The following is a 23,573-nucleotide window of genomic DNA, read 5'->3' on the forward strand; positions in this document are numbered from 1 at the left end:
ATTTGGCATCCTGCAGAATCTGGGCTGTACAGGAGGGACTTTTTAGTCCATTCCCTTCTAGGTCACGTAGGTGGTTCTTATTGATGTGGGTGACTTTGCACGTGCTGAATGTTACCTGTTGGCAAAGGGTCCATATCACCTGCATTTGTAAAATGATAAAGTAAACATAAAATAGAGCAGTTAAGTGAGTTGTTACATGTTACAGAGCAAGTCTGGCTGTAATGGCAGCTTGTAGAAATCTTGTTCTATAGGGGCTGTGTTCTGTCTGTGAGGAAATATGTTGTGTAAAACGGTCACAGTTTTTGAAGGAAGTTTCACAGCAACCTTTTAGCACAGTGTGGCTGCCGAGCATTTGCTTATCTTGTATATTAATATATCCTTTTTGCATAGCACAGCAAGAAGGGAGAGAGAGGGAGGTTGTTGCTACCTATAGTGTGCAAGTCCTAAATCATAATAGGTGAGATAATGGTAAAGATTAGATGATACAAAAAAAGGCAAAGGACAAGATGTTTGAAAGATCAGAGCATTAAAGTTGGAGAGTGAGGCAAAGGGAAGAGAAGATCCGTATCAGCTAGAACAGCAGTGACTGAGGAGAGAGCTGAGTAAAGAAAGTTAGGTTTTAAAAAGTGGACTTGAAGACAAAGAAGAGAGAGGAGATACTTGCCCGCGAAGGGATGTGTTGGCAGACGCAGGCAACAGTTGAAACACAACTGAAGATGGGACTGGAAGAAGGGGTAGAAGAGGTAGCAGCAAGGTGTCTTCTAGGAGAGGTAGAGGGGGTTTGCCACTTTGAACGTGAAGGTAAGAAATATTGAATCTGGCAGTGGAAAGAGAAAAGGCGTATCTCTGCATTTAAGAAAGAAGTATGAGAAAAGACTAATGAGAAAATAAAATTTATTTTTTGCAAGGTTCAACACTTAAAAAAAAAATAATAAATCACAGGTGACGATATCCTAGAAAGAGCTGAAATGTTAGGTGTGAAAGCCTGAGAAGTGATAGTGTGTTACCCTTGTTACTGAAGCCCGAAGGAGTGGAGCGGTAGCAAAGCTGTCAGTGCTGAAGGGAAGAGGACGAGGAATCTGTAGGTGGGAAAAAGCAGACTCTCATCTTCCCCTGCTAAGCCTGGGGAAGTTGTCGGACACCCAAGACAAGAATTTGGAGCAACAGAAGGGAGAACGTAGGCTGAACCAACACCACAGTGCTCTTTTAGAAATAGAGTAGGAAATAACTGTGGTTCTCATGCGGCTTTATGGTTGGGTTTTATTATTTTTAAGGATGATCACTTTATGTATATAAATATCTGTATTATCAAATAACAACGAGGAGGTATTTATTTTTTTGTGTGTTAGCCAGAAGTTTTTCAAGAATCATCTCTTTCTGATGCAGATATCAAGCTGTACTAGTAAAATAATACTGTTCAGTCTTTCTATTACTGTTTGTCTTGCAAACGTGAAGAATCACGTAGTGCAGGGTCAGAGCCTGCGTTTCTTCCCTAGGACTTTATAAAAGTCGAGCTGAAGGCCACGTTTTCATGATGCTGACTTCATTTGCAGGGCAACCTTACTCAAGTGATGGCAATTTGACTATTATTTTAATAGTTGACTGATTTCTTGTATTCTGAAAGTGAGCTGTCCTACAGTGTGTGTGACGCCCAATTTTTTTGTTCTTTTTTTTTTTTTTTTACTTAAATAAAAAAATATTTAGTAATTGTTTGTGTTTTTCTCACAGAAAATAATTCTGTCTTGGCTTTTGAAGAGCAGGCATCCACTTTATCCTTGCTCCTCTAAACCTTTTGAGCGTTTTCAGACACCTGGTGGTGTCTGAACGTTGCCATTGCTAGCTGCAGTAAATCTGCAAGGCGGTTGCTCCGACCCCGCTGGGTTGGTGGGGCTGAAATCTGGTCGATCGGTTCCCCAGGGCCGAGGAGGACTCTGCTGCTGGGGCAAGTGCTGCGAATTCAGGGGAGCAGCTCCGCCGGGAAGATCAAAAGCATCCCAAGTGTTTTTGTTTCCCCTCTGCAAATTCCTGGCGTGGGATTTTTGGAAACATATCCCAGTGGATAAATATAGCCGTATATTTTCAAGTAATCCTACTCTGAGGTTGTTCTGAGCAATGTAGTAAAGAGAACTTTTCTGTCTTCTGGTGAGCTTTTCCCCTTGCTCCACTTGGGGAGTTCGTATTTTACTGTCGGTGTATGTTTAGAAATTTAATCTGTTTTAATGTTACTGTAGTAACAAATGGGTATCTTTTTGTCCTAGCCCGTGGTATGTTTCCTCGCAGCTGGAGGTTAGCTGGAGGGGAAGGTGTTGCCTGGCTGGAGGGGAAGATGTTACCTGGAGCCATCCCAGACTGGCCAGCGGCAGACACCAGCTTAGCTCCTCCAATGGCCTGTGGAGGCGCTCGGCGAAATAATCGAGTTTAGGAATGTTTGTTTTCTCTAAGCTTCCTGTGTTCCTGTTGATCATGTACGAAACTGTGTTGTCACATAGACAAGAAGGATTTACTACGGAGGTGACCTGACAGGTTGCTTGTACTTAGAAGTCCTCCTTCCTCACCTTATAAGGACTTTTATATTGCTCCTAGATGAATTCATTTCACTTTTTTTTTTTTTGTTTCCCCCAGAGATCCAGACCGTTATGCTATTATGCATACCGTTTGTGTATTGTTATCAGTGAGACAGGCCTGGTAGGACCCATAGCTTTCTGTGTTGCAGAGCTTGCAGCCTAAGTAAAGCCACAAGCCGCCCTCTCATCCCCCCCATCGCCCTACACAGAAAATAACACGACAAATAGAGCTAGACTAGATTGGGAAAGGCCAATATGTACATCTCCCTGACATAAGGCACGATAAAGTGTCACTAAACGGATATTTGTTTAATTTCTGGAGGGGTAGGCTTCCAAATCTCCTCTGCGTGCAGAGATGGGAGATGAGGCAGTACGTGCATGCTGTTCTCTCCGTTGGGCGCATGTACGCGGTGCCTTTGGAGACATTGCTGATGACAGTCTGTCATTCCCATAAGGGATCGTCTTCGTGGTCCCCAGTGGTGTGCCCCAGTTCTTTGCCCTCTACAGGGATGCAAGAACTTGGACATCGTCTGGCTTTGAAACAGTGTGAGATTCCATAAAGGAAGAAGTCATTCTCATGGAAAAACTGGAGGATGTGAGCTTAACTAGAAAGCCAGAATTAGATTCTATTTGATTAGTTATTTCACTGTTAAACTGAATTATCACATTTTGAACACGGTGAGGGAGGGTGGAAATGAAGGTTTAACGGGACTCGTTACGCCCCTCGTTATGTGTGTACTGAGCACAGAAGTGGTTTCTCCCCATCTGTTCCTGTCTTCGGCTGTGCATAAGCAGAGATTTAGTGCAAGAATGTACAGTTAGTGTGGTATGTGCTAAAATCCAGCTGAGCGTCCGTTGGGACCAGCAGAGACTTTTATCTATATCCTAGATTAATGATTGTCTAGAGGCAGGGTACTCTGCTGATACTTGTTTTGCAAAGTTGAACTTGTTGTTGCTTAACTAATTGTAATTGAGTTAAGGACGTCTCAAGATTTTAAATTAGGTTAATGCCCAAACTGTCCTTTCCTTTAAAAACCCAAAATAATGCCATTGTAGTAGAGAGGGTCAACTCTTCACGTACATGTAAAAACAGTGTACCCATGATAACAGATTTTTGTTTCTGGGGCTAGATCTGTTACAATCTGGCTTCAGAATACAGATTAGCTTTATTTGCCCTGACGTTACATCTGCTATTTCAGTTCTAAGATACCAAGTTCTGTCAAAATCCAGAAACTTAATTTTCACAGACGTTTTTATCCAAACATTCAGGAGCAGCATATAAGCACTTGGAACATCCTATTATTTTCTTTAAAAAGAGAATACGTTTTGATTGGGATAACTACAAATGAAGATGTATTTTAAACAAAGCAATAATAGTTAGTATTTACATCCTTCTGGGGAAAATGGAATTTTCAATTTTGCCTTGATACTTCTAATATATAATTATGTTTAGGAAATAGTGCAAATGAGACATTATTTGAGGGGGTGTACCCCCCAAGCCCCAAAACTCCGGGGTTTGAAGGATTGTCAATGTAATGACTTAAGATTTTAAGGCTCTTCCTACACTTTGACACAAAAATACTGAGGAATATATTTGCCTTAAGTAACAGCTTGCTGTAAGCAGCTTGTGTTAGGCTCTTTCCTCGTTTGTACGTTGTATGTGAAGTCTGCTGGGGTATTGCATAGGAATTTGTGAAACTTTAAAAACTTTCACATGAAATCAATCTCCTTTTTCTCCTTTGAAAACTAATATACTGGCCGTAACTTGGAGCCTCAAGTTAAATGGAAAGCACCGGTTTCGGTATTAGTAGTGAGTCTTTTGGATAAGCTCATAAAACCGCCACATCGATCACTGTAAAAGTAGGCAGCAGAGGTCTTGCATCATAACACGAGAAAATTCCCGTGGTTTCTAAGTGAAGGAACCTACAGTAAGTTTAATTCTGATTATTGTTTGAGGAAAACCAGCTGTATCTGCCACAAGGGCAGCACTTAGTTATAATTTACCTTGTGTATTTGACTTGGCAGAGTTGGACGTACGGCTTTGGCTGTGGACGGTTTCCATATTCAAGTCTTTGTCTAGTGTAGTCAACGTTCAACGTGTATCGGTGCCCACCTACAGGTCTCCATTTACAGGTTACAGGCTGAGGATATTTGTTTGGGGGTTTTCTGTTTCTCGTGTGCCAGGGCATAGCTCCTTTTCTTTCTAGTACTGACAAGAATAGAAATTGCAATTGTTATTATATGACAAGCGTAAAAACTTGTGTGGGTTTGGTGCCCAGTGTTGTCAGAAACGCATAATTACTGTAAGGTACCTTTGAGAACAGAGGGAAATCTGAGCAATATACCTGGGAAAGTAAGAGTGGAATAAGAATTAAATAAAAGTATTCTGATCAACATATAGGAATTCAATGAAGCTGTTAAATTTGTGTCTGCTTGACTGCCATGTGGGTAGAGGCTAGGAGGAAACGAAGAGTGGGCAGGTCTGGTGGGAATGAAAATGATGACGTGCAATGGCGTCCTCTACAAAAGTGCTTAGAAGTCAGTAAATATGTGTGACCAGTAGCTTTTAATCCTGCTTCCCCAGCAAGAGGCTGAGAGTCTTACTGGTGTAACAAAGCAACTGCTGTTGGTCTGGTGCTTGGACGTTACGCGTGTGCAATACTTCTTAGCCATGACGCCTTCTGCTCCCATCTTACCAGCTAGCAAATGCCACCCAGAGATTCACGTTAAGAGGAAGCTTTCAGGTATCTGACTGAAACGTGCATTTTCCTTCTGTGAATATGAGAATGAGAGCTGTGACGCTTGATACGTTATGCCTGAACAGAAGTTTAATTTTACGGGTTTTTATTTTTTCATATCATCTCCTAATTATATGAAAGGAGGAGGAGCCCCCCGGAGGTGGGCATCCCCTCGGGTGCGGGCTCAGACGTCCGACGTTTCAGAATAAATAACTGTCGTATAGGCTGTGGGACTGATAATGCGCTTTGATAGTTGACTATATGTCAAACAGTTTATGGGCAGTGGTTCAAAATTGCAAATTAATTTCATGCTGTTGGCCAGGAAGTGTAAGAAGGCAAGGCTCAGTTTTGGACGCTGCCGGTAACGTGTCCAAATGAGATAATCACTGCGGATGTCTGTCCTTGGTTTTCCTTCTCCTTTTGCACAGCTTTCCCCTGTTTTGAGCAGGCGGGAAACGCGAGCATCCAACTGACATCGTTCCTGCTTTGCTTCTGCTGCGTTAAACATTGCTGGCAAAGCAAATGAGAAATCAGAATTGTCAGCCAAAAACCAACTGTAGCTCGCAGTGAAAGAGAAAATCCATGCTCCCCTTTGGCAAACCCAGTCTTTTCACATCTGCTTAAAGGGTTTAAGCAATGTGTGGACTTGGCCGAGAAAGGGCCCATAGAGTATCAGTGACAATTTGCTGCGGAATACTGTAAATTCAACGAGGCAGCTGTACTTTTTCGGAAGTCACCGTCATGCAAGGTCATTAGGTCTTTCCTTAGCCGAGATCTTTCCAGGAACCTCACTTCTGTCCTACGCACACACATCTAACTGGTTTGACTATCATGCTGCTACTTCAGAGTAGCTTACTATCTCCAACCCTGTATGCACTGGGGGATCTTTCTCCATAAAACAATATTTTCACATTATAAATAGTTAGTTCTTGTGTTAATGTAGCAGGGACTGGAGTTCAGAATCTGTCCTTGGAGCTTTTATAGGTAAAATTCATGAAATGTTGCACTGTTGGAAACTCTTCTCTTTAAACAAGCGACACGATTTCTGATGCATTAGACTAATTCAGCCAAGCTTAGGGTTATTCGTTCAGGCCACTGGCCACCAAACAGTGTTTACACCTCAAGCTATTTGACATATGAGGGTTTCAGTAGCTTTCTTGTCTTCAGTTTTTGTAATAGGAAAAATCAGTGATTGTATCCCAACATCACTGTTGTCATTTTTGGTACTTCAAGGAGTAGAAGACAGCTCTCTGACTGAACATTAAACGCTTTTGCCTCTTATGAGACCAAGTGAGCATGAGCCCTTTTCCACTGGATCTGGGTAGAGTCACAAATCACTTTTATGTGGGCCACCAGCCAGTCATCGTGTGGGAAGCGCTCTGAATTTCTATCAACACTAAGCTTTAATCATTTCAGCTATAGACCTGCGTTCTGCATTTCACTTTCTTCTTGAATTTCCCCAGATTTCTTTCTGCCTTCTTTCTTGGGCTGTTTTTTTCCCTTCAAAATCAGCTAATTGCTTGCATTCCTGTCATTCTGCTGTGTGACGTTGTTAGTATCACAGATGATACTGCATAAATGTTAACAGAATCATTGATGCTTTTTTCGTCCTTCAGTTGTATTTTTTTTTTTTTTAGTGAATTCCATGTACATGCGATGCTGTACATCCCCCTAAGATCTTACCATAGTACTTTATTTTCTGAATGTAAGAGGGTTGCTTTTGCAAGCCTCTGTTATTACCTCTTTACTTCATCGTGCCTGGTTTTAAGTAGCGATATAGAATATTTTCCTGTTTCTGTAGTGTTTCGATTCTTTAGAGTTCTTGACTGTAAAATCATATGTAAAATAATCATATGTATATCTATGTAAAATCATAGATTTTTGGTATTCCACTTCCTGCAGTCTCTTTTCTGCATTTTATATTACCATATATTTTTTTCCCCCCTCGTTCTTTTTCTATATCAATATAGAAGCAAAAACCCCCTACTTCTTGTAGCCTTTAGCCAGGCGTTACAACTGGTGCCGCAAGGTAGCCCACGTGTCCCAGGGCAGCAAGGTCCAGGTCGCTCTGCCTGCGTTCCAGATACACACCTAAAGCCTTAGTGCTCTGCCGGGGTGTCACCCATCAGTCTGGGCACGGGAGCCATAGACCTTAATTAAATGGCTAAAATGCTCTCTAAAACCGGTGGCTTTGTCCCAGGGAAGTGGTGGTAGGGATTTTAAAGGGGGCTCCTTGAATCTGAATCAGTTTTGCAATGAGCATGAGATTAGGAAGCCAGCAAGGAAGACTGTGTATCGCCAAGAATGAAGGCACGGATGGGGAACTTGCTACCCAGAAGTAAATTTTAATCCTGTGGTCACTCTGTCCTAAAAGAGAGCTGAACAAAGATGAGGGACCTGGGAAGAGAAGCAAAGCAGGACTGAAAGAGCTCCTTTGAGTTGCTTAGTTGAGACGAGATATTGCTTATCTTTACTCACTAACCTGAGTAATCCTCCTTATTAGGAGAGGAGAAATCTACCCACAGCTACAGAAGACTAGAAATGTTCTTGGAATGGTGAAGACTTGTTAAGTGCCGCTGGTAGAAGTGGATTGATGTTTTTGTGTGGTATTTATTCTTGAAAAGGTAAACTTCGGCTTTCTGGCAAAGTCCCAAATCACCTCAATAAAAGAGCCGTGTTGAAAACTTGAAAGGGTTGTTGAGCACTGAGGAAGGAAATGAGTAGAGGTTGACTGTCGTATCATGTTGAACTGTGGATAAATGAACCTTTGAACTGCACCCTGCTACAAGCTCAAAGGTCTGAACGTTACAGGAAATGTATTCTTTTGGTATCTCTCTGGGTTTGGAAGTATATAATACGACATATTTTGTAAACTTTGAGATAGCATGTCTCAAAGTATAACGAGGCTGATAAATTTTTGAGTATATCAGTGTTTATAATTGTTGAAATTACAGCTAGGTAATGCCAATATTTTATTTCTTTTTTTACCCCTGATAGAGAATGTTTTTATTGTTATGGACAATAAATGAAAGTGCCTTGAGAGCAATCCATGCTGAAGGTTTTCTGGCAGCTTCCCTTGCGCTTTTTTATTACCTTGAGAAGATCGGGAAGCGCAGGTCGGGTGCTGGGAGCTCAGCCTCCAGAATGCCACACAGCCCTCACTTGTGTATTTTTCCGAGGGCAGGCAGGAGCTGACAGGGAAGCTGGATCTTTCACGTTCCTTTTTGACATCTCCAAACTTCACAGGAGAAAGGTAGTTACGTGATAGTGAGTGTGGGGCTTGGCGTCTCTCTGCTTCCTTATCTATAAAGTGAAAGCAGTGTTTTGGGAATCAATAAATTAAAGTTTGCAAGCTGTTCAAACATGGAGACCCTTTTTTATCACTTACTGATTACCATGATAAAAGCAAAAATTGCTCAGTGGTGTTATCCAAGTGTCTTCTGTGTAACCACACGTGAAACACGTGATATTTCCTACAATGTTGGTTGTTGCAGCTTCTCGAGGTGTCTAAGCAAACGCGTGTGCATAGAAGTGCTGTGGTCTGATGGGGCTGGCATCTCTGCATCTTCTGAATGCGACGGCAGAGCTTTGGCGGTAGCTTGGTGGGAACCTAGGAGTAAAGCTACCGCAGGATCGCTATTGTGGTGTTGAGATACAGGGGGAAAAAATGCCTAACTTGTCCACCCCTTCTGGAGTTCTCTTTGTTAGGTGGGATTTGAATGCAGTCGGTATAGAGCAGCTGTAGTCGGTAACAGTCAGACCTGTTGTGCGGAAGACCCTACCTGATCAAAATTCACTTCATCCTGTGCAATTTAGTACCGTTGTACCACCTCTCTGAGGGGCAGGATTTACCCCACAGTGAGCGACCAGCATTGCCTGTCATTTCTGACACGCGGAGGATGTCGTGAACGGCCATTTTTTGGATTCCAGCTGAGGTTTCCAGTTACAGTTTTTATATTTGACTGCTTTTGTGGCTGGAAACTTTTGCCAGCTGTCAACTTAAGAGCAAGTGGCAATCTGCCTTCTCAAGCAAATGTGGCCTCCCTGTTTATTTTCGGTTTCATGTTTGTTAGACTTATTGTAGCTTAAAAATCCTGGCATAACATCCTTGACCCTTTGGTAAGATATGTAGCCATCCTTTTTCGTGGTTAGAGTATTGAATAACTTTTGCTTCATGCAAGTACAAATAACAGAAAGTCCTGACGCACGTAATACGCGATCAATTTAGGACCTTCGTAACCGAGGAGGTTTCACATTATGGTTTCCCACATAATGAGCGAAGGGACTTTTTATGTGATACAAAGACTGAGTGCAATAAAGGGTGGCAGGAGATTAAAGTAAATGATTATTACAACGCATTTTCTTTTGTGTCTCTCTCCTTTTTTTTTTTTTTTTTGGTTGTTTGTTTGTTCTTGAACAGATTGAAAACATAGATGCATGCCTGAGTTTCTTGGCTGCCAAGGGGATTAACATACAGGGGCTGTCAGCAGAAGGTGAGTCAATTTAAAATTTAATTTTAAGCGAGCAACCTGAATTATTGCTTGTGATTGTAACCAGCACATGGAGAGTAATGGAAGATTAAAGTAAGACGGATAATTTACACTTTTGACAGTCTTTACTCGTGTTTTTTTCCCCATCTCAGTATGAAAGGTAGGTAAAATATGTATCTAATCTTCACACAGTTGACTTGTAAAAATAATCAATGAGACCAAATTAGAATTCAGTCACTTCTTTGTTTCTTTCTGTTAAAACCCAGAAATTTCTCATCTAACTTCTATAATTGGCACATTGATCAGAGTGTAGATTTTACAGACACTGAGAGTGAGCTGCTGACGGCTGTTTGCGTTTTGAGAGAGAAATTTACTTCCTCATTCTTCAGTTATTCTCTTACCTGAAAAAGTATCCTGCTTTATTTTCTTTTTTTAAAGAAAGATTTTAAAAAAAAAATTGTTTCCAAATGCACAAAACAATAAAATACCAATGTTTTGAACGGAAAAAAAAAAAAGGACATTTTGACCTCTAATTAATCGCTCTGCTTTTGAAGACCACCAGAATTTTTCTGAAACCCAAACATGACTTAGCGTACTATATTCCTTTATGGCAGTGCGTGATATATGTCAGATGTGGAGCAGGTACCTTTTGCCTCAGAAGGTGTTTAACTGCCGTCTTACAAAGAGATCAAACAGATTTCTGCCATCCTCAGCACCAGTTTTCGCTTGTACTTTCATTTAAATACGCTGGAAAAGCAATTGGGTTCGGTAGCTGCTAAGGCAAACCTTGAATATATTATATGACATCTCCTTCAGTGCTTCAACACAACAAATAATTGGATGTGTGGCATCAGGTGAGGCTTTTAAGTTAGATTTGGTGACTAAGGCCCTTTGCAAGCTTAGTTTTGAGGAGGAGGTTGTATCATCAAATCATGCACGTACGTTTACTTGGGTGTGAATAACTTCATTGCCTATATGTTTAAAGCTGTGTTTTCTTCCTGTGAGGGAATCCTGTAGCTCAAACAAGGCAGGCAAGAAAGGATGTGGAGGTCTGGTGGGCTGACCCTGGCCAGCAGCTAAGCACTGGAGAGAACACAAAGAGCAAAAGTGAGAAAATCACAGAATGGCAGGGGTTGGAAGGGCCCTCTGGAGATCATCCAGTCCAACCCCCTGCCAGAGCAGGGTCACCCAGAGCAGGTGGCACAGGAACGCGTCCAGGTGGGTTTTGAGTATCTCCAGAGAAGGAGACTCCACCACCTCTCTGGGCAGCCTGTGCCAGCGCTCTGGCATCCTCAAAGTAAAGAAGTTTTTCCTTATGTTGAGACGGAATTTCCTGTGTTCGAGTTTGTGCCTGTTGCCCCTTGTCCTGTTGCTGGGCACCACTGAGAAGAGTCTGGCCGCATCCCCTCGACCGTTGCCCTTTAGATATTGATAAGCATTGATGAGATGCCCTCTCAGTCTTCTCCAGGCTAAACAGACCCATGTCGCAGCCTTTCCTCATAAGAGAGGGGTTCCAGTCCCTTGATCATCTTTGTAGCCCTTCACTGAACTCTTTCCAGTAGTTCCCTGTCTGTCTTGAACTGGGGAGCCCAGAACTGGACACTGCATGGGTCAAGATAAAGATAGTGTAATGAGCGAAGGCAAGAGGAAGAGAAAAGCAAAACAAGCGATGCAAAAGCAATCACTCGCCACCTCCCACAAGCAGACAGATGCCCAGGCAGTTTCCGAGCAATGGCTACCTCCCCAACGCCCTCCCACCACCCACCGCTGTCTTTATTAATGAGCACGACGTCATATGGCGTGGGATATCCCTTTGGTCAGTTGGGGTCATCTGTCCTGTGTCCCCTCCCAACTTCTTGCCCACCCCCAGCCTGCACGCTGGGGGTAGATTGTGGGGAAAAGAGAAGGCCTTGAGGCCGCGCAAATATTGCTCAGCAACAGCCAAAACACCAGCGCCTTATCAACACCGCCCCAGTCACAAACCCGAACCCCAGAACCACGCACTTTATGACTGTGATTTGAGGTCTCAGCTGAAACACGCTTTCCCACATTGACGATAAATTATGCTTATGAAATGCAGGCCAGAAAACCACTGTGGATGGACTTTATGGTGAAACCATCGTGTACACGAGTTTTATATATGTACATTGCATTTAAGAAATACTACAAAAGCATAAAAACTTTGATAAAATTACTCTAAAATTAAAGCTATTATTTAAAAAAAACAACTGTCATTACAAGTTGCAATTTAAAATTACGTTTTGACAATTTGGAAAATAGCTTAAAGAATTCCTTGCTGTCCTCGGTAGGAAGCCCCCTCCCTCATTCTAGCCGCTGAGATCTTACAAGCCACTTGAAAATGTGTCTTTGAAATGTAATTTCGCTAAGTTTGAGGTGGTTTGTAAGTGTGGAAAGCAAAGCCGCAGATATTTAGTACATGTTGTTCTAACCTGCTGTTACCACAACCAGTAGGATCGGTAGTAGGGTTAGCTGCCTTTTTCTGTGGTGTAATCCTTAAGCTGGGTTAGAACGCCGATAACAAATATTTGCCTGCATTAAATGCCTCAGTAGCTCAGTTATAATCAGGAGGATTCTCAAGAGAAGAAAGTATGAGCTAAAACTCCTAGCAGCGGTAAGTTTCTTTACCAGGAAGTAGTTAAAAAGAAAATGCAACCTGTAAAAGCCAATTTCGACCTTGACGTGATATGTAAATATTTAAAAAATATAATAAATTTCACATTATTTACCCGTCGTGATACAATGCAAAATCTAAGAAAAATAGCGGATTAGTTGATGGGAAGACTGGCTCAGTGTGCAAAGTTGGCAGCGTAGCGTTGTTCACGCTGGGGAGGGGACAGCATGATTAATGGTCGTTGCTGTCCCACCAGATCACAAGGCAGGCTCAGCAGGATAGAGGTTATCCCACGGCTTCTGCTGATTTTGTATTTCTTCCTTTCTTTTACGCTGTCTAGGAATTAACATATTAAATCATACGGAAGCTAAGAAGAGACAGTAATGTTTGCTGCCAACATACGAATGAGAACATTTACTGGCTCCATCACTGATACGGAAGGAAAAGAGCGAGAGCTAGATAGGGGGAGCAGGAACAATTTTTATAAATGATGTTAAAAGACTTGAATTCAATAAATTAATTTTCTGTTCTTAGTCACTCCTTAACCGTGCTGAGGAAGGAGGGGGAAACTGAACCAGAGAGAACACAGAATCACTTAAAATGAAGTGTGCCGTAACCAAACAAGCCAGTATTTGTGTGCAAGTTGCCAAGACCTGCTAGGTCAACTGCAAATAACTTTGTTTACTTCACTGGCAGATCTTCATCTAGGAGGAATCAGAAGATTGTGATTGCTTCCAAATGGGAATAAACATTGAAGTCTCTCCTGGGTTGCTTGAGAACACGTATTTTTCAATAGTGCAGTTTTAGTATGGAGGGAAGCCAATGATTCAAAACTGGCATTTGGATGACTCCTAAATTTTGAAATAATTTGGGACTTCATATATCGTATCCTTCCAGTATTAAAAAATCCTGCTTCGATATGTGCATGCCACTTAGATACAGTCTTTTTTTATTGCTTTATGCAGGGAAGATGCTAAGGATCTGCAGTCACTGATGATGACCATACTATGCTAGAGACAGGCTTTCCCCAGCAATGTGGAGCCAAAAAGGCATTTCCTTCTCCAAAGATTCTTAAATCCTAAAATCTCCATGTGTAGTTACTAAAGAAAACTACAGGGATACTGGAAAACTCTTTACTTTTCTTGCTGCGTTTTTTTATTGTCCATCATCCATACCCACACCCATCCACATCCATACCCACTTGTTTCCACACCGAGCTGGGTTTTAGACTCCTGTAATTGCAGCTGCCCAGCTAAGATTGCCCTCCTTCACACAATATCTCCTCCCTGCCAAGATTTTGAAGATGATGGAGAACATAAATGTGCAGTAGAAACTCAAACTGGTGTCACAGATAGCAGCTGCACCTCTGCTGGGTAACAGATCAGCTGGGTAACAATCAGCTGAGCCAATCCTGAAACCATAAAGTGATGAAAGAAAACGTCTCGCTAGGCTTCGGAACAGCCACGATTCAGCTTAGACTTTTGCCTCTGAAAATGACATTCGCACTTCTGTAGGTAAATGAATCTCAGTGGCGCACTCTGCAGTTCATCCATTTTGGGTCTTTTAGGTCCTTTCCGGTGTCAGGGTGGGATTTTTGTTTCCACAGGACAAATATCCCACAGCACCGTTTTAAACATACCCGAGTAGGGCACTTAGCACGCTGCTAAATTTCGATGATACCACACTGAGTACAGTTACGTACAGTCTTCAAAAAATTACTCTTTAATTACTCAAAAAGTGCCTGCAGATCTAGCGTGTGTGGTGGGAATTAATTCCTCCTTGCATTTCCCTGCCTCATTTCTATGAAGTTCCCAGTATTCGTAATCAGATCACATTCCTCAGCAAAGTCTACGAAGTTCATCCCGGAGCTGTTTCGGTAGCTTTGAATCCCTAAAGTCAGCTTGGAGTCCCGTCAGGACTAGAGCAAGTGCTGACTGAGGTTGAGTCTGTCAGGACTTCATGATGTGTCCTGGATCGACTGTGAAGTACGTCACCTTCTCGCCTTCCTCAGACCTGCTTGTGATTATTTTGGCCCTTTCTCTCCTTTCCCATCATTCACCGTGGACGGAATTTCGTGCTTTTTTTCATTTTGTTCTGCTCAGCAGCCTGTCTTGTCTCACCTCTTTCATGAACTAAGAAGGGTTGATGGGGACTGCATGCAGAATCCCTCAGTGGTCAACCAGAAGAGGCCTAGTGTAAAGCAACAGAAGCAGACATCCGCTATATTTAGGGGTGAAGAGGACATAGATATGACAGCCCTATTTTCTGGCAGGATAGATGCGAGCTAAGAAACGTGCAGAGATTCTTAATTTCTACTCCTGGTAGCCAGTTTGGCTAACCAATCTAGTCTAGGTAAACTAGTTCTGTTTTTTCTAGTCCTACGTGCTTTGCCGAAGCAGATACAAAAGAAGCATTACAGAAGCAGATGCAAACAAGCTTGACTAAATAAGTGATAGGCAGATTTGCTTCATCATTGGTTTGCTTTGATCTGTATTCTGCACGCAATGAGTAGTTTATGATTTGCACCGATTTCATTCACAAATGTTAGAGGAACCACGCAATGACACCTCTCTAGTAATCTATCCAGCAGACCTTTCTTTTCTTTACCTGTTCTTTGTCCTGAACTGATTTTTTTTTTTTTTTTAATTTCCACCAAGTCTAGTGTATTTTTGTGAAGACAGAGAAGGGCGATTGGCAAGTGACTAGTGGTGGAAGCTCCAGCTGTGGGTGAAATAAGCAGGAACAGAAATACTCCAGGGTGGAAATTTCCAAAGGGCAGATTTGTGGGGATTCTCCGAAAACCAAATTCCAGTTTCCTCGCAAAATGTCTAGGGTGTTTGTTTCAACTATACAAGATAAGTCATTTTGAGCTCCAAATTTAAAATGGGCGGGTGACATGCCTGTCCTTATTTAGGTTAATGTGCATATTTAAGCTGATGCACGGACTGGGGGGGACTTAAAGCAGGAAGCAGTTGAGAGCGATGGGCAGAGCGCGGGGCGAGGTTGAAGTACTCTTTGAAATACTCTTTTTGTGCAAAGTGCGGGGGCAAACTGCCAGGCGAATTACCTCAGTCTGTCTGCAAGATAAGAGAAACAAAACTACCTCTGAAAGTCCTGTTTGAAATAGTTTGCTTAAAACCCAGAGGGAAAGAGACTGCTTCTTTTGAAACTCATTAAAGGTGGTTTTCTTTTGATTATTAATTTTTGGTTCACCTTCTATAAGAGGTTAAAAGCAGGTTGTTCTTCTGATAAATAGAGCAGAAGAGAGAGAGACACAGAAAGCAACAGGTTTTATGTGGGGTTATTGTTTTAATCGCCTCTCACTTCACATTGAAATCAAGTCCTCGTTTCCAATTGCGTATAGCTTTGCTAAGTTTCAACATGTAAAGCCATGGTAAATTCTTTTATCTTCTGGCCCCTATTTGTGCAGTTAAGCTTCCCCAGTGCCTCTGGGTCTGTTTAGTTATGTGTTGGCCTGTGATTAAGTGCTGCTTTCCTTACAATTCCCATGAGTAATTTTGAGTTCTTTACCGAAGATAAGGAGATCCTTTTTACTGTGCTTTTCTGCCTTTTCTCTCTGTTTTACTTCATTGTCTGCTTCCGTCGCTCACACGGGCAGATGGGAGGAGGAACCTGCCCCATGCAGGTGCTGATGGCAGTGGGAGGAGGCTGGGTTTGTGGCATGTCGCTGCATGGGGGCAGGAGCAGACGGGGAAAAGGGGAAACGGGCAGGATTCCTTGGGACCCCACTATCCAAGAAGAGACTAAAATTGGCAAAGAAAACAAAGGAAGACATACAATGGCTGCTCGAGGGCCCTGGGGTTGATAGTCATTTAAACAAGGGAACGGGGGCAGTGATGGGAAAGAGCACTGGTGGAGGGGCCAGGCTGCGGAGGGAGGGGGAAAAAAAGGGTAAGGAAATTTAGGTAAGAAGTAGGGGAGGAAAGGAAAGGAATATCCTGGGTCTGGGTGATGACCAGGACCACTTAGATAAGGTCTAGGAGTTGCTGAGGAGATGGGCATGGGCCAAAACAACATTAAGGAAGAAAGGAAATTAGATTAGTGGCTAGGAAGAAAAGGTAGATTGATGTACAGGTAGACAAGGAGACCAAAGCTGGAAGCTGCTGTAGAAAGGGGAGCAAAATTTTTAAGCCATGAGCTTGAGATTTACTGGGTGAAGGGGTTGGAGTTAAGGACAGAAGCTTATTACGCAGCAAAGGTGAGCAACGTGAACAGAAGCGTGGCTGGGAGAGGGAGTAAAGGGTAGAGCAGGGCTCATTGTGGCGTCAGAGCAACCTGTCAGCCAGGGCTGAGAACAGGAATTAAAGTTCTGATTCTCACTTTTGTGCTTGGCCCCATGCCCTCCTCTTCTCCTCTTGCTCTAGTCCGTGTAGAGGGATTGAGGAGCAGAGGGCAACGCTAAGTTTCAGTAGCTCAAGTGCTCTCTATATAGTGCGTGTAAAAGTTCAGCTGTTTGATGTAGCTTCTTTAATTCACTTTTTTAATTTAGGAAATTAAACTTGCTAAATAATGAAATCGCGACACATTCTCAAGGTTGTCTGCAAGATTGACTCGGCCCTCTTGCATATTAATTATGATACAGCTGTTAAGTGCATGTCTTTATCTTGTATTTCTGTTAGGTTTTACATTTTCACGTTTGATACTGCATAGAACAGGATGACTTTTAGGAATCGAAATGTCTATACATTCCACTGTCAAGCTGTCTTTAAGTACATTGGGTGTCCATTCTTTATCTGCTTGTGGTAGTATCCAACTGGTAATTATCTGTTTTAATACAGCTATTTCACCCAATAATCATATTTTCTATTGCAAAACTTGCATCGGATTTTCTTAGTGGAAACAATTAGTCTGGTGTTCCAGAAATGATATAATACTGTGTGATAATTGAGTAGTTTCTCTTCCTCGTGCAGATTTAGGACTGCAAAATCCTTTACAGTGTGCTGTTGTTAATACGCTTATGGGGTTTTTGTTTTGGGGATTTTTTTAGTTACTTTAGTTTAAAGGCACTAATTAAAGGAACCGTTCTTTTAAGCACACCGGCGCTAACACGCAGACCATGGCAGAAATGGAACAGGTCATGCAGTAACCACAAGGGAGAAGTTAGTTAGTTAGTTGTAGTTGGTGCTCACTGGTAATCAGCTGTAATGCCGATTAGATGTGCAGAAAGCCCGTCATATCCTAAAGGACCTGAGTTCAGGCGGCGTTGGGAAGAGTGCAGTGCGTGACCTGCTGTGCTGTCGGAGAGAAACAACTGGTGGCTGACGAGTGACTTCTGACCATTGCCTTACAGAAATCAGGAATGGGAATCTAAAGGCCATCTTGGGCCTTTTCTTCAGCTTATCCCGATACAAGCAACAGCAGCAGCAGCCACAGAAACAGCAGCCACACCACCATCCCTCCCAGCAGCCTCCCCCAGCGTCCCAGCAAGCAGGGCCTCCATCCCAGTGCCCGGTGGGGGTCCCGCAGCAGCAGGTGACGGCTTCGCTCCAGACTCTGTGCCAACAGCCCCCGCCAGCTGCGCAGCATCAGTTCAAAGCACAACCCGAAATGCAGTCCAGGTGGGGACATTTCCTTTACGTTGTTTTTTTTTTTCCACTGTTTATTTCTTTTTTTTTTTTTTTTTTTTTCTTCTTGTTAAAGGTCTTCAAAAGCCAAAGAAACATCTTTGGTTCTACTCTAGAATAAAGAATGTGTTGGAAATGGAATGCTGGGTAGCAGTTGACTTCACGCCTTTGCAAATCAAAACTGATGTGCTTAAATATGTTCTCAGTGCTGGAAATACGCAGTCCAGTGGGTATAAAATACCTGCTAGACCAAGTAACCACAGTATTTTATAATATGTTTTTCTCAGTATTCCTTTTGCTTCTTTCTACTCACAAAGCACTTACATCATTGCCGTTATAGAATATATACTTTGGGCATGTGAAACCCAACTTTGGTTCTCAGTTTACAAGAATTTCAGTCCTCGCTAAGAAGTGGAAGGCTCTGGCAGTGGTAAAAGAAATAGAGCTCATCACAGGTGGTGACCGTCTGAATCAAATCTAGGCTTATTGGTCAAAAATAATAAGCTGCTGGCTTACATGAAAAATAATTTTCACGGTTGGTGTTTGTTGGCACTTGTAGATCAGAACATAATTAAATAAGGGTGTCTTTGTCCCTTGAATGTCTTTAGTCCTATGGGTGCTCTTTGCAGGTTAGAATAAAAGCTGTTTATGAAGGCGGTACCACCATGACGACCTGTACCCCCAGCCTTCTGCTTGTCTGACCCTTCCACTGCTAAGAGAGTGAGGGTTTGAGTGGGGGTAAGTGGGCAGCATTAAAGGCTGAAGCCGTATTTGCACAATGACTCAAGTATGAAGGGTTTGTTGTGTTGGCTTTTTTTTTTTTAAATGTCTCAAGTTCAGGCTTATTTGTGTTAAAATAACTCATATTAAGGTGAACGCTAGCCTAAGTGTTGCTTTATGAGGGATATAAACAGTTTAAATGAGGTCTTCCAAGTGAGACTACTGAGGGCTTATTTGGTTTTTGCTTATGTCTTTCTTCATGAATCATGGTCATCTTGGGTGTAAACACTGTTTTCGTATAATTGAAAAACATAGTGTTGCTATAGCATGTATAAACTCATACAGGCAATAATTACTGTAAAGCAAAGATGTATGTGAACATATTTCTGTGACGTTTCTGTCAAAAATATGCAGGGATGCATGGGACCATTTGAATATTGCTTTGATATTTTCAGTCCAATGTGTGGATTGTGCTGGGTTTCAAATAATTTTTAAAAAATCGAACCTGAAGGTCTTAAATGTCATGTCTTTGTAGCATATGCTAAAGTGAAATTGCTCAGATTCTGCAGAAAAAATATATATAATAACAGATTGAGAAAGAAAAGGGTAATAAAGTTGGGGTTTGCATGCAGAATTGCGTGTTCATTACACTATAAAAATCAATTCATTTCCAATTTTAGGAGTTTTGGCATAAAGTTATACTAAGACAAGAAACTTTTTTTCCTGTCAAATTCCTAAAAACTCTCTCCTCCCTAAAACAAGTTACTAAGTTCAGTGGCGTAACAAATAAAAAAAGTTCCTTTGTTCAATGTTATCTTCCGCTTTTTCTTTCCTGTCATACAGTGCATCTCCCAGGGACTCATCTCAAAGCAAAATCATCCGATTCACTCTTGGTCAGAAAAAGTCTTCTAGGTTAGCATTTCTTCATCTTCTGCAAAGCATGAATAATCCGTTGGCAATATTTCTGGATGCATGTTCAGGGTTCCCAGTGAAAATATTTACCTCCTTGTTTGTAACTAGGCTTTCTACAAGCAGCTGAAACGTGGCAGCGTTAGACGGATTTTAATTTTTTTTCTTTTTCTCAAGGTGTGGAATGCATTTTGGCCCGCCAGAAAAGAATTTGGCTTTCTTGTCCTTATGAGCTTTTGCTTTTGAGAACAAAACATGGTTCTGGGAGTTCTCTCCCCGCTGTACGTATTCGTATTAGTCGTATTTAGATCTGCATCATTGAAACTAGCACCAGGCTGGAGTTTTAGGTGGTAAGGAGAGCAGCACGTGCCCCTTGGGAGCCCAAACAGAACCATATGGGTCTATCTCGTCAGAGCTCCTGCACTCCCCGGTGCTCGCATCTAATCTCCCTGAAAATGATTCATAGGTATTTCAGTCAATTTTTTTCCTGATCCCAGCATGACTTGCATGCCAGCTCGTATGACCATCTCATCTCAGTCATCATAAGGTTTGCTGTGTTATTAACGTGGTTATTAATCATGTTTACTTTTACTATTACTATATATTAAAATATTTTACTAGGAATTTTTAAATAGTTACACATTGATAAACTATACTATACCTTTTTTGCTAAGATTGTGAACTATTACTTATGATTTTTATTCAGCGTGGCAAGTTTGTATAGATTGTTAGTTCTGCTATATAATTTGGATTTATTTCCCCCATCTTATTTCTTTTATGACAACAGTGAAGGTCTGCAGTATAACCCCTATTAAAATGTCCCGCGTTTTCTCTTCATGCTCTCTGTTGATCATAATTACGGCTTGACGGTTCATATTTGCCTAGAAGAGGTGCTGAAGAGTAGTGATGGAGAGTATTCTCTGAGCTCAGTACCTTTGCTCTAATAGCAAGAAGCTAGAAATGTCTCCTTGAACCTATTTTTTTTTTTTTTCCCTAAATTTCACAGGCACCTCTGAGAAATATCTTGGCCTAACACCAAAAGCGGGGGTTTAAAATCAGTCAGTTAAACTACGGCGGGGGCGGGGGGGGGACAGACACGAATCTAGGAGAGATGATATCTTCTTCAAGAGTGTTGTTAGCACTTAGGTTTTTTATTCTCGGTATGTTTTTATTGGCAGCGACAATACTGACTCGAATCAAAAACTTGTCACTTCTTGAGTGGTCACATGGTTTGAGTAGCTTTGTTTATTTAAAAATGTGACACATTTGCAAGGCCTGTGTGGGCATGTGCGGGGAGCCTTTTCTTACCCATGGGTACGAGAACATTATCCCTTCCCTCCTGCCAAGCCCCACTAGAAAACACCCCTCCCAGTACTGGGGGCTCTAGTAGCCTTCCTGCGGTGGTCGACCTGTGCTCACAATGGACTATCATCCCGTAGAAACTTTCAGCTGAGGTATCTTGTGCATCTTTCCTGCCTGTAAGGAACCTAGCTCGTTTCCTATTAAGCCAAACAAACTCTTGATGAACTTACATATCTTGGTGGCTTCCAAGTTCTCAAGAGCAGCAGTTGTTAGGAAGAGTGTTTGTCCCCGCTTTAGCTCTGCTTCTTCCCATGTGGTCTCCTCTACAGTGGATGAAGCGTCTCTGGGTTGTTCCCATGGCACCTTGCTGCAGTGATGAGTATGTACAACTTTCTAGCACCTCCCAGTGTTGAAAAAGGCTGGATAAATTGAGGGGCTCGTCTAAAAGGCTTCAGCAAAGTCAACCTCAGAACCATGATGTGCTGTGCCAGATCTGTGGTGGTTTGAGTTTGTAAATCAATTTTTGGTTTTGCGTTTGAATGATGCCCTTGTGTCTTATCCTCTTTGGTGCTTTGGAAGCATGTGCATGCAGCTGCTGACATTTTTGCTCTTTTCTTTCATGTTTCTTTTCATATTTCCTATTTCTTCGCTAGTCTCAGAAAAGTCAATTTATTTAGGAAGCGCTGCCAGATCCCTTCTTGGCTTCTCTTCCTTCCCATAGCCACAAGAGGGGGATTTGGTGGGTTGCATCCCCCATTCTCTCTGACAGCTGGGACTTCTTCATTTTAGCCTATTATTTGGCACGGGTTAATTAAGACAATTAGATTTTTCTGGTTTATATAAAGAAGTTTTAAAGAGATTCTACCATACAGAAAATGGAAAGATGGCAAAGAGTGGTCCCTTGCGTTGCTACTGTTAGGTGACACGAACTGGTTCTATCTCTTAGTCCTTAATGTGATGTCCTTGCTTTTCAAAACAGTGAGCTGTTTCACTAACCCTCTTCAGTATGCATTTTGAACAACTACCAAATCTTTGAATTTTTATTAATATTTCACCTATTTAGAATGTAGAAATATGTGCTCATTAGTGCACAAAATACATTACAAACGTGGAAGCTTTATGCATGAACTTTGACTTTGAAGGACTCACGCAGACATATTGTTCTGAGATGCGATGCCAGTGGCTTCCTAATTCTGTTGGGCGTTTTAGAAAAGTCTTTCCCCTCCCTTTTTGCCTGAAGAGCATGAAAGCAGTGTCCCTCCCTGTCTGCTTACTGCAGAATCCTAACTACATTTTTTTCTAGGTAAGCAGCTAAATCTTGCAAATACAGGCTACGGTAAGGAAATGCTGGAAGAGGTTGACCCAGTTTAAACCAGAGGCTTACACCAGCTCACAGATAATGTGGTTGCCCTAAAAGGGGGCACTTAAGCTTCGTGTGATTTTTATAGGCTCAAATAATTAAACCAAGGTAAAGTGCTGCTGGGCTTGGTGGCTTTCAGAGCAGAGATGTGTTGTGCTTCTCTAGAAGGGAAAAGGCAGTCATGTCTCGCTGTTGTTTCCAGACTAAGGGTAGCCCGTACGTGTCCAGCATGTAATAAAGTCCAAGAAAATCTGGTTTAAGAACAGTAGTGTCTCACTTAGTCTTAACATTGCACCAGTGGTGTTCCTCCACCCAATTTACTTGCAACTATTTCTGACTGACAAGATTTATGGTAAGTGGCCATTAATTTCAGTGCGGGGTTGGTTGGGTTTTTTTCTGAGGTAAAGCAATTTAGACTGTAGCTTGTTTGCCATATATTTTTCATCTAGGATGATTTTTTTGATTTGTTCTTATAAAAGACTCTTATCAAATACATATTTGTGGTATCGAACCTTTTCTTTTCAGCTTATGCATGGTATTCCATAGTTTCTTTCCCAGAGTGCTTTTTAAAATATATTTAATCGTATTGTAATTCTTTCATCAGACTTCCAGGCCCTACCACGAGGGTGTCCGCTGCAGGCAGTGAGGCCAAAGCCCGTGGTTCTATTAGTGCCAACAATCGTCGCAGCCAGAGCTTTAACAATTACGACAAATCTAAGCCTGGACTTCCCCCTCCGACACCAACAAGTAGCAATGACAAAGGTAAGCACTTGAGATTTTGGTATCCTCAGATTTTTCTTAATAGTAGCATCATTTGGGGGGAGATTGAATTTTCCATTAAGCTCCAGAAGCTGTAAGACTATCTCAAAGCTGTGTGTTGAAAGCATGATATTTACAATGCAAAAACCAGCCGGCTTTTCTTGAAAAAGGTAATAGTCCTCCTTTAATGTAACTGAAGTTGTTACTTGCTGTCCTGAAGGTACGTGGAAAAAATAGCTTAAAGAAAAACTGTCACTGGTGAAACATGTTTTTTTTCATTTTGCCTCAAACACAGATAAGGGGGAGTGAATTAATCAAAAAATAAGACATTTTGATGAGTAGTTTGACAGGAATGGAAAATGACCAGTAAAGATTTCTACAACGTTTTTGTACGATATATAGTACCATTTGCTTTCCTGTCCTCCACTATTGTGGAAGATCCCTGTAGTTACAAAAGTACATGATTTAAATCTAATTTCAAGAATCGTATAGCGAAGGCAGGAACATGTTATAG

At 41.9% G+C, this 23,573-nt stretch overlaps 1 protein-coding gene across 6 annotated transcripts in view; it reads left to right on the top strand.

Moving 5' to 3' along the window:
- Positions 1-23,573, top strand: part of NAV2 (neuron navigator 2) — a 434,285-nt gene that overhangs the window by 275,052 nt on the left and 135,660 nt on the right. For 5 of the 6 annotated variants that reach the window (XM_054197531.1, XM_054197526.1, XM_054197527.1 and 2 more), the window contains exons 4-7: positions 9,723-9,795; positions 17,736-18,003; positions 19,573-19,641; positions 22,905-23,062. In XM_054197531.1, the coding sequence (XP_054053506.1) occupies positions 9,723-9,795; positions 17,736-18,003; positions 19,573-19,641; positions 22,905-23,062 (568 nt within the window). The remainder of the gene's footprint in view (positions 1-9,722; positions 9,796-17,735; positions 18,004-19,572; positions 19,642-22,904; positions 23,063-23,573) is intronic. The other variant, XM_054197528.1, reaches the window with a different exon arrangement.

Source organism: Rissa tridactyla, chromosome 4 (assembly GCF_028500815.1).
Source record: "Rissa tridactyla isolate bRisTri1 chromosome 4, bRisTri1.patW.cur.20221130, whole genome shotgun sequence".
Lineage (NCBI taxonomy): Eukaryota > Metazoa > Chordata > Aves > Charadriiformes > Laridae > Rissa > Rissa tridactyla.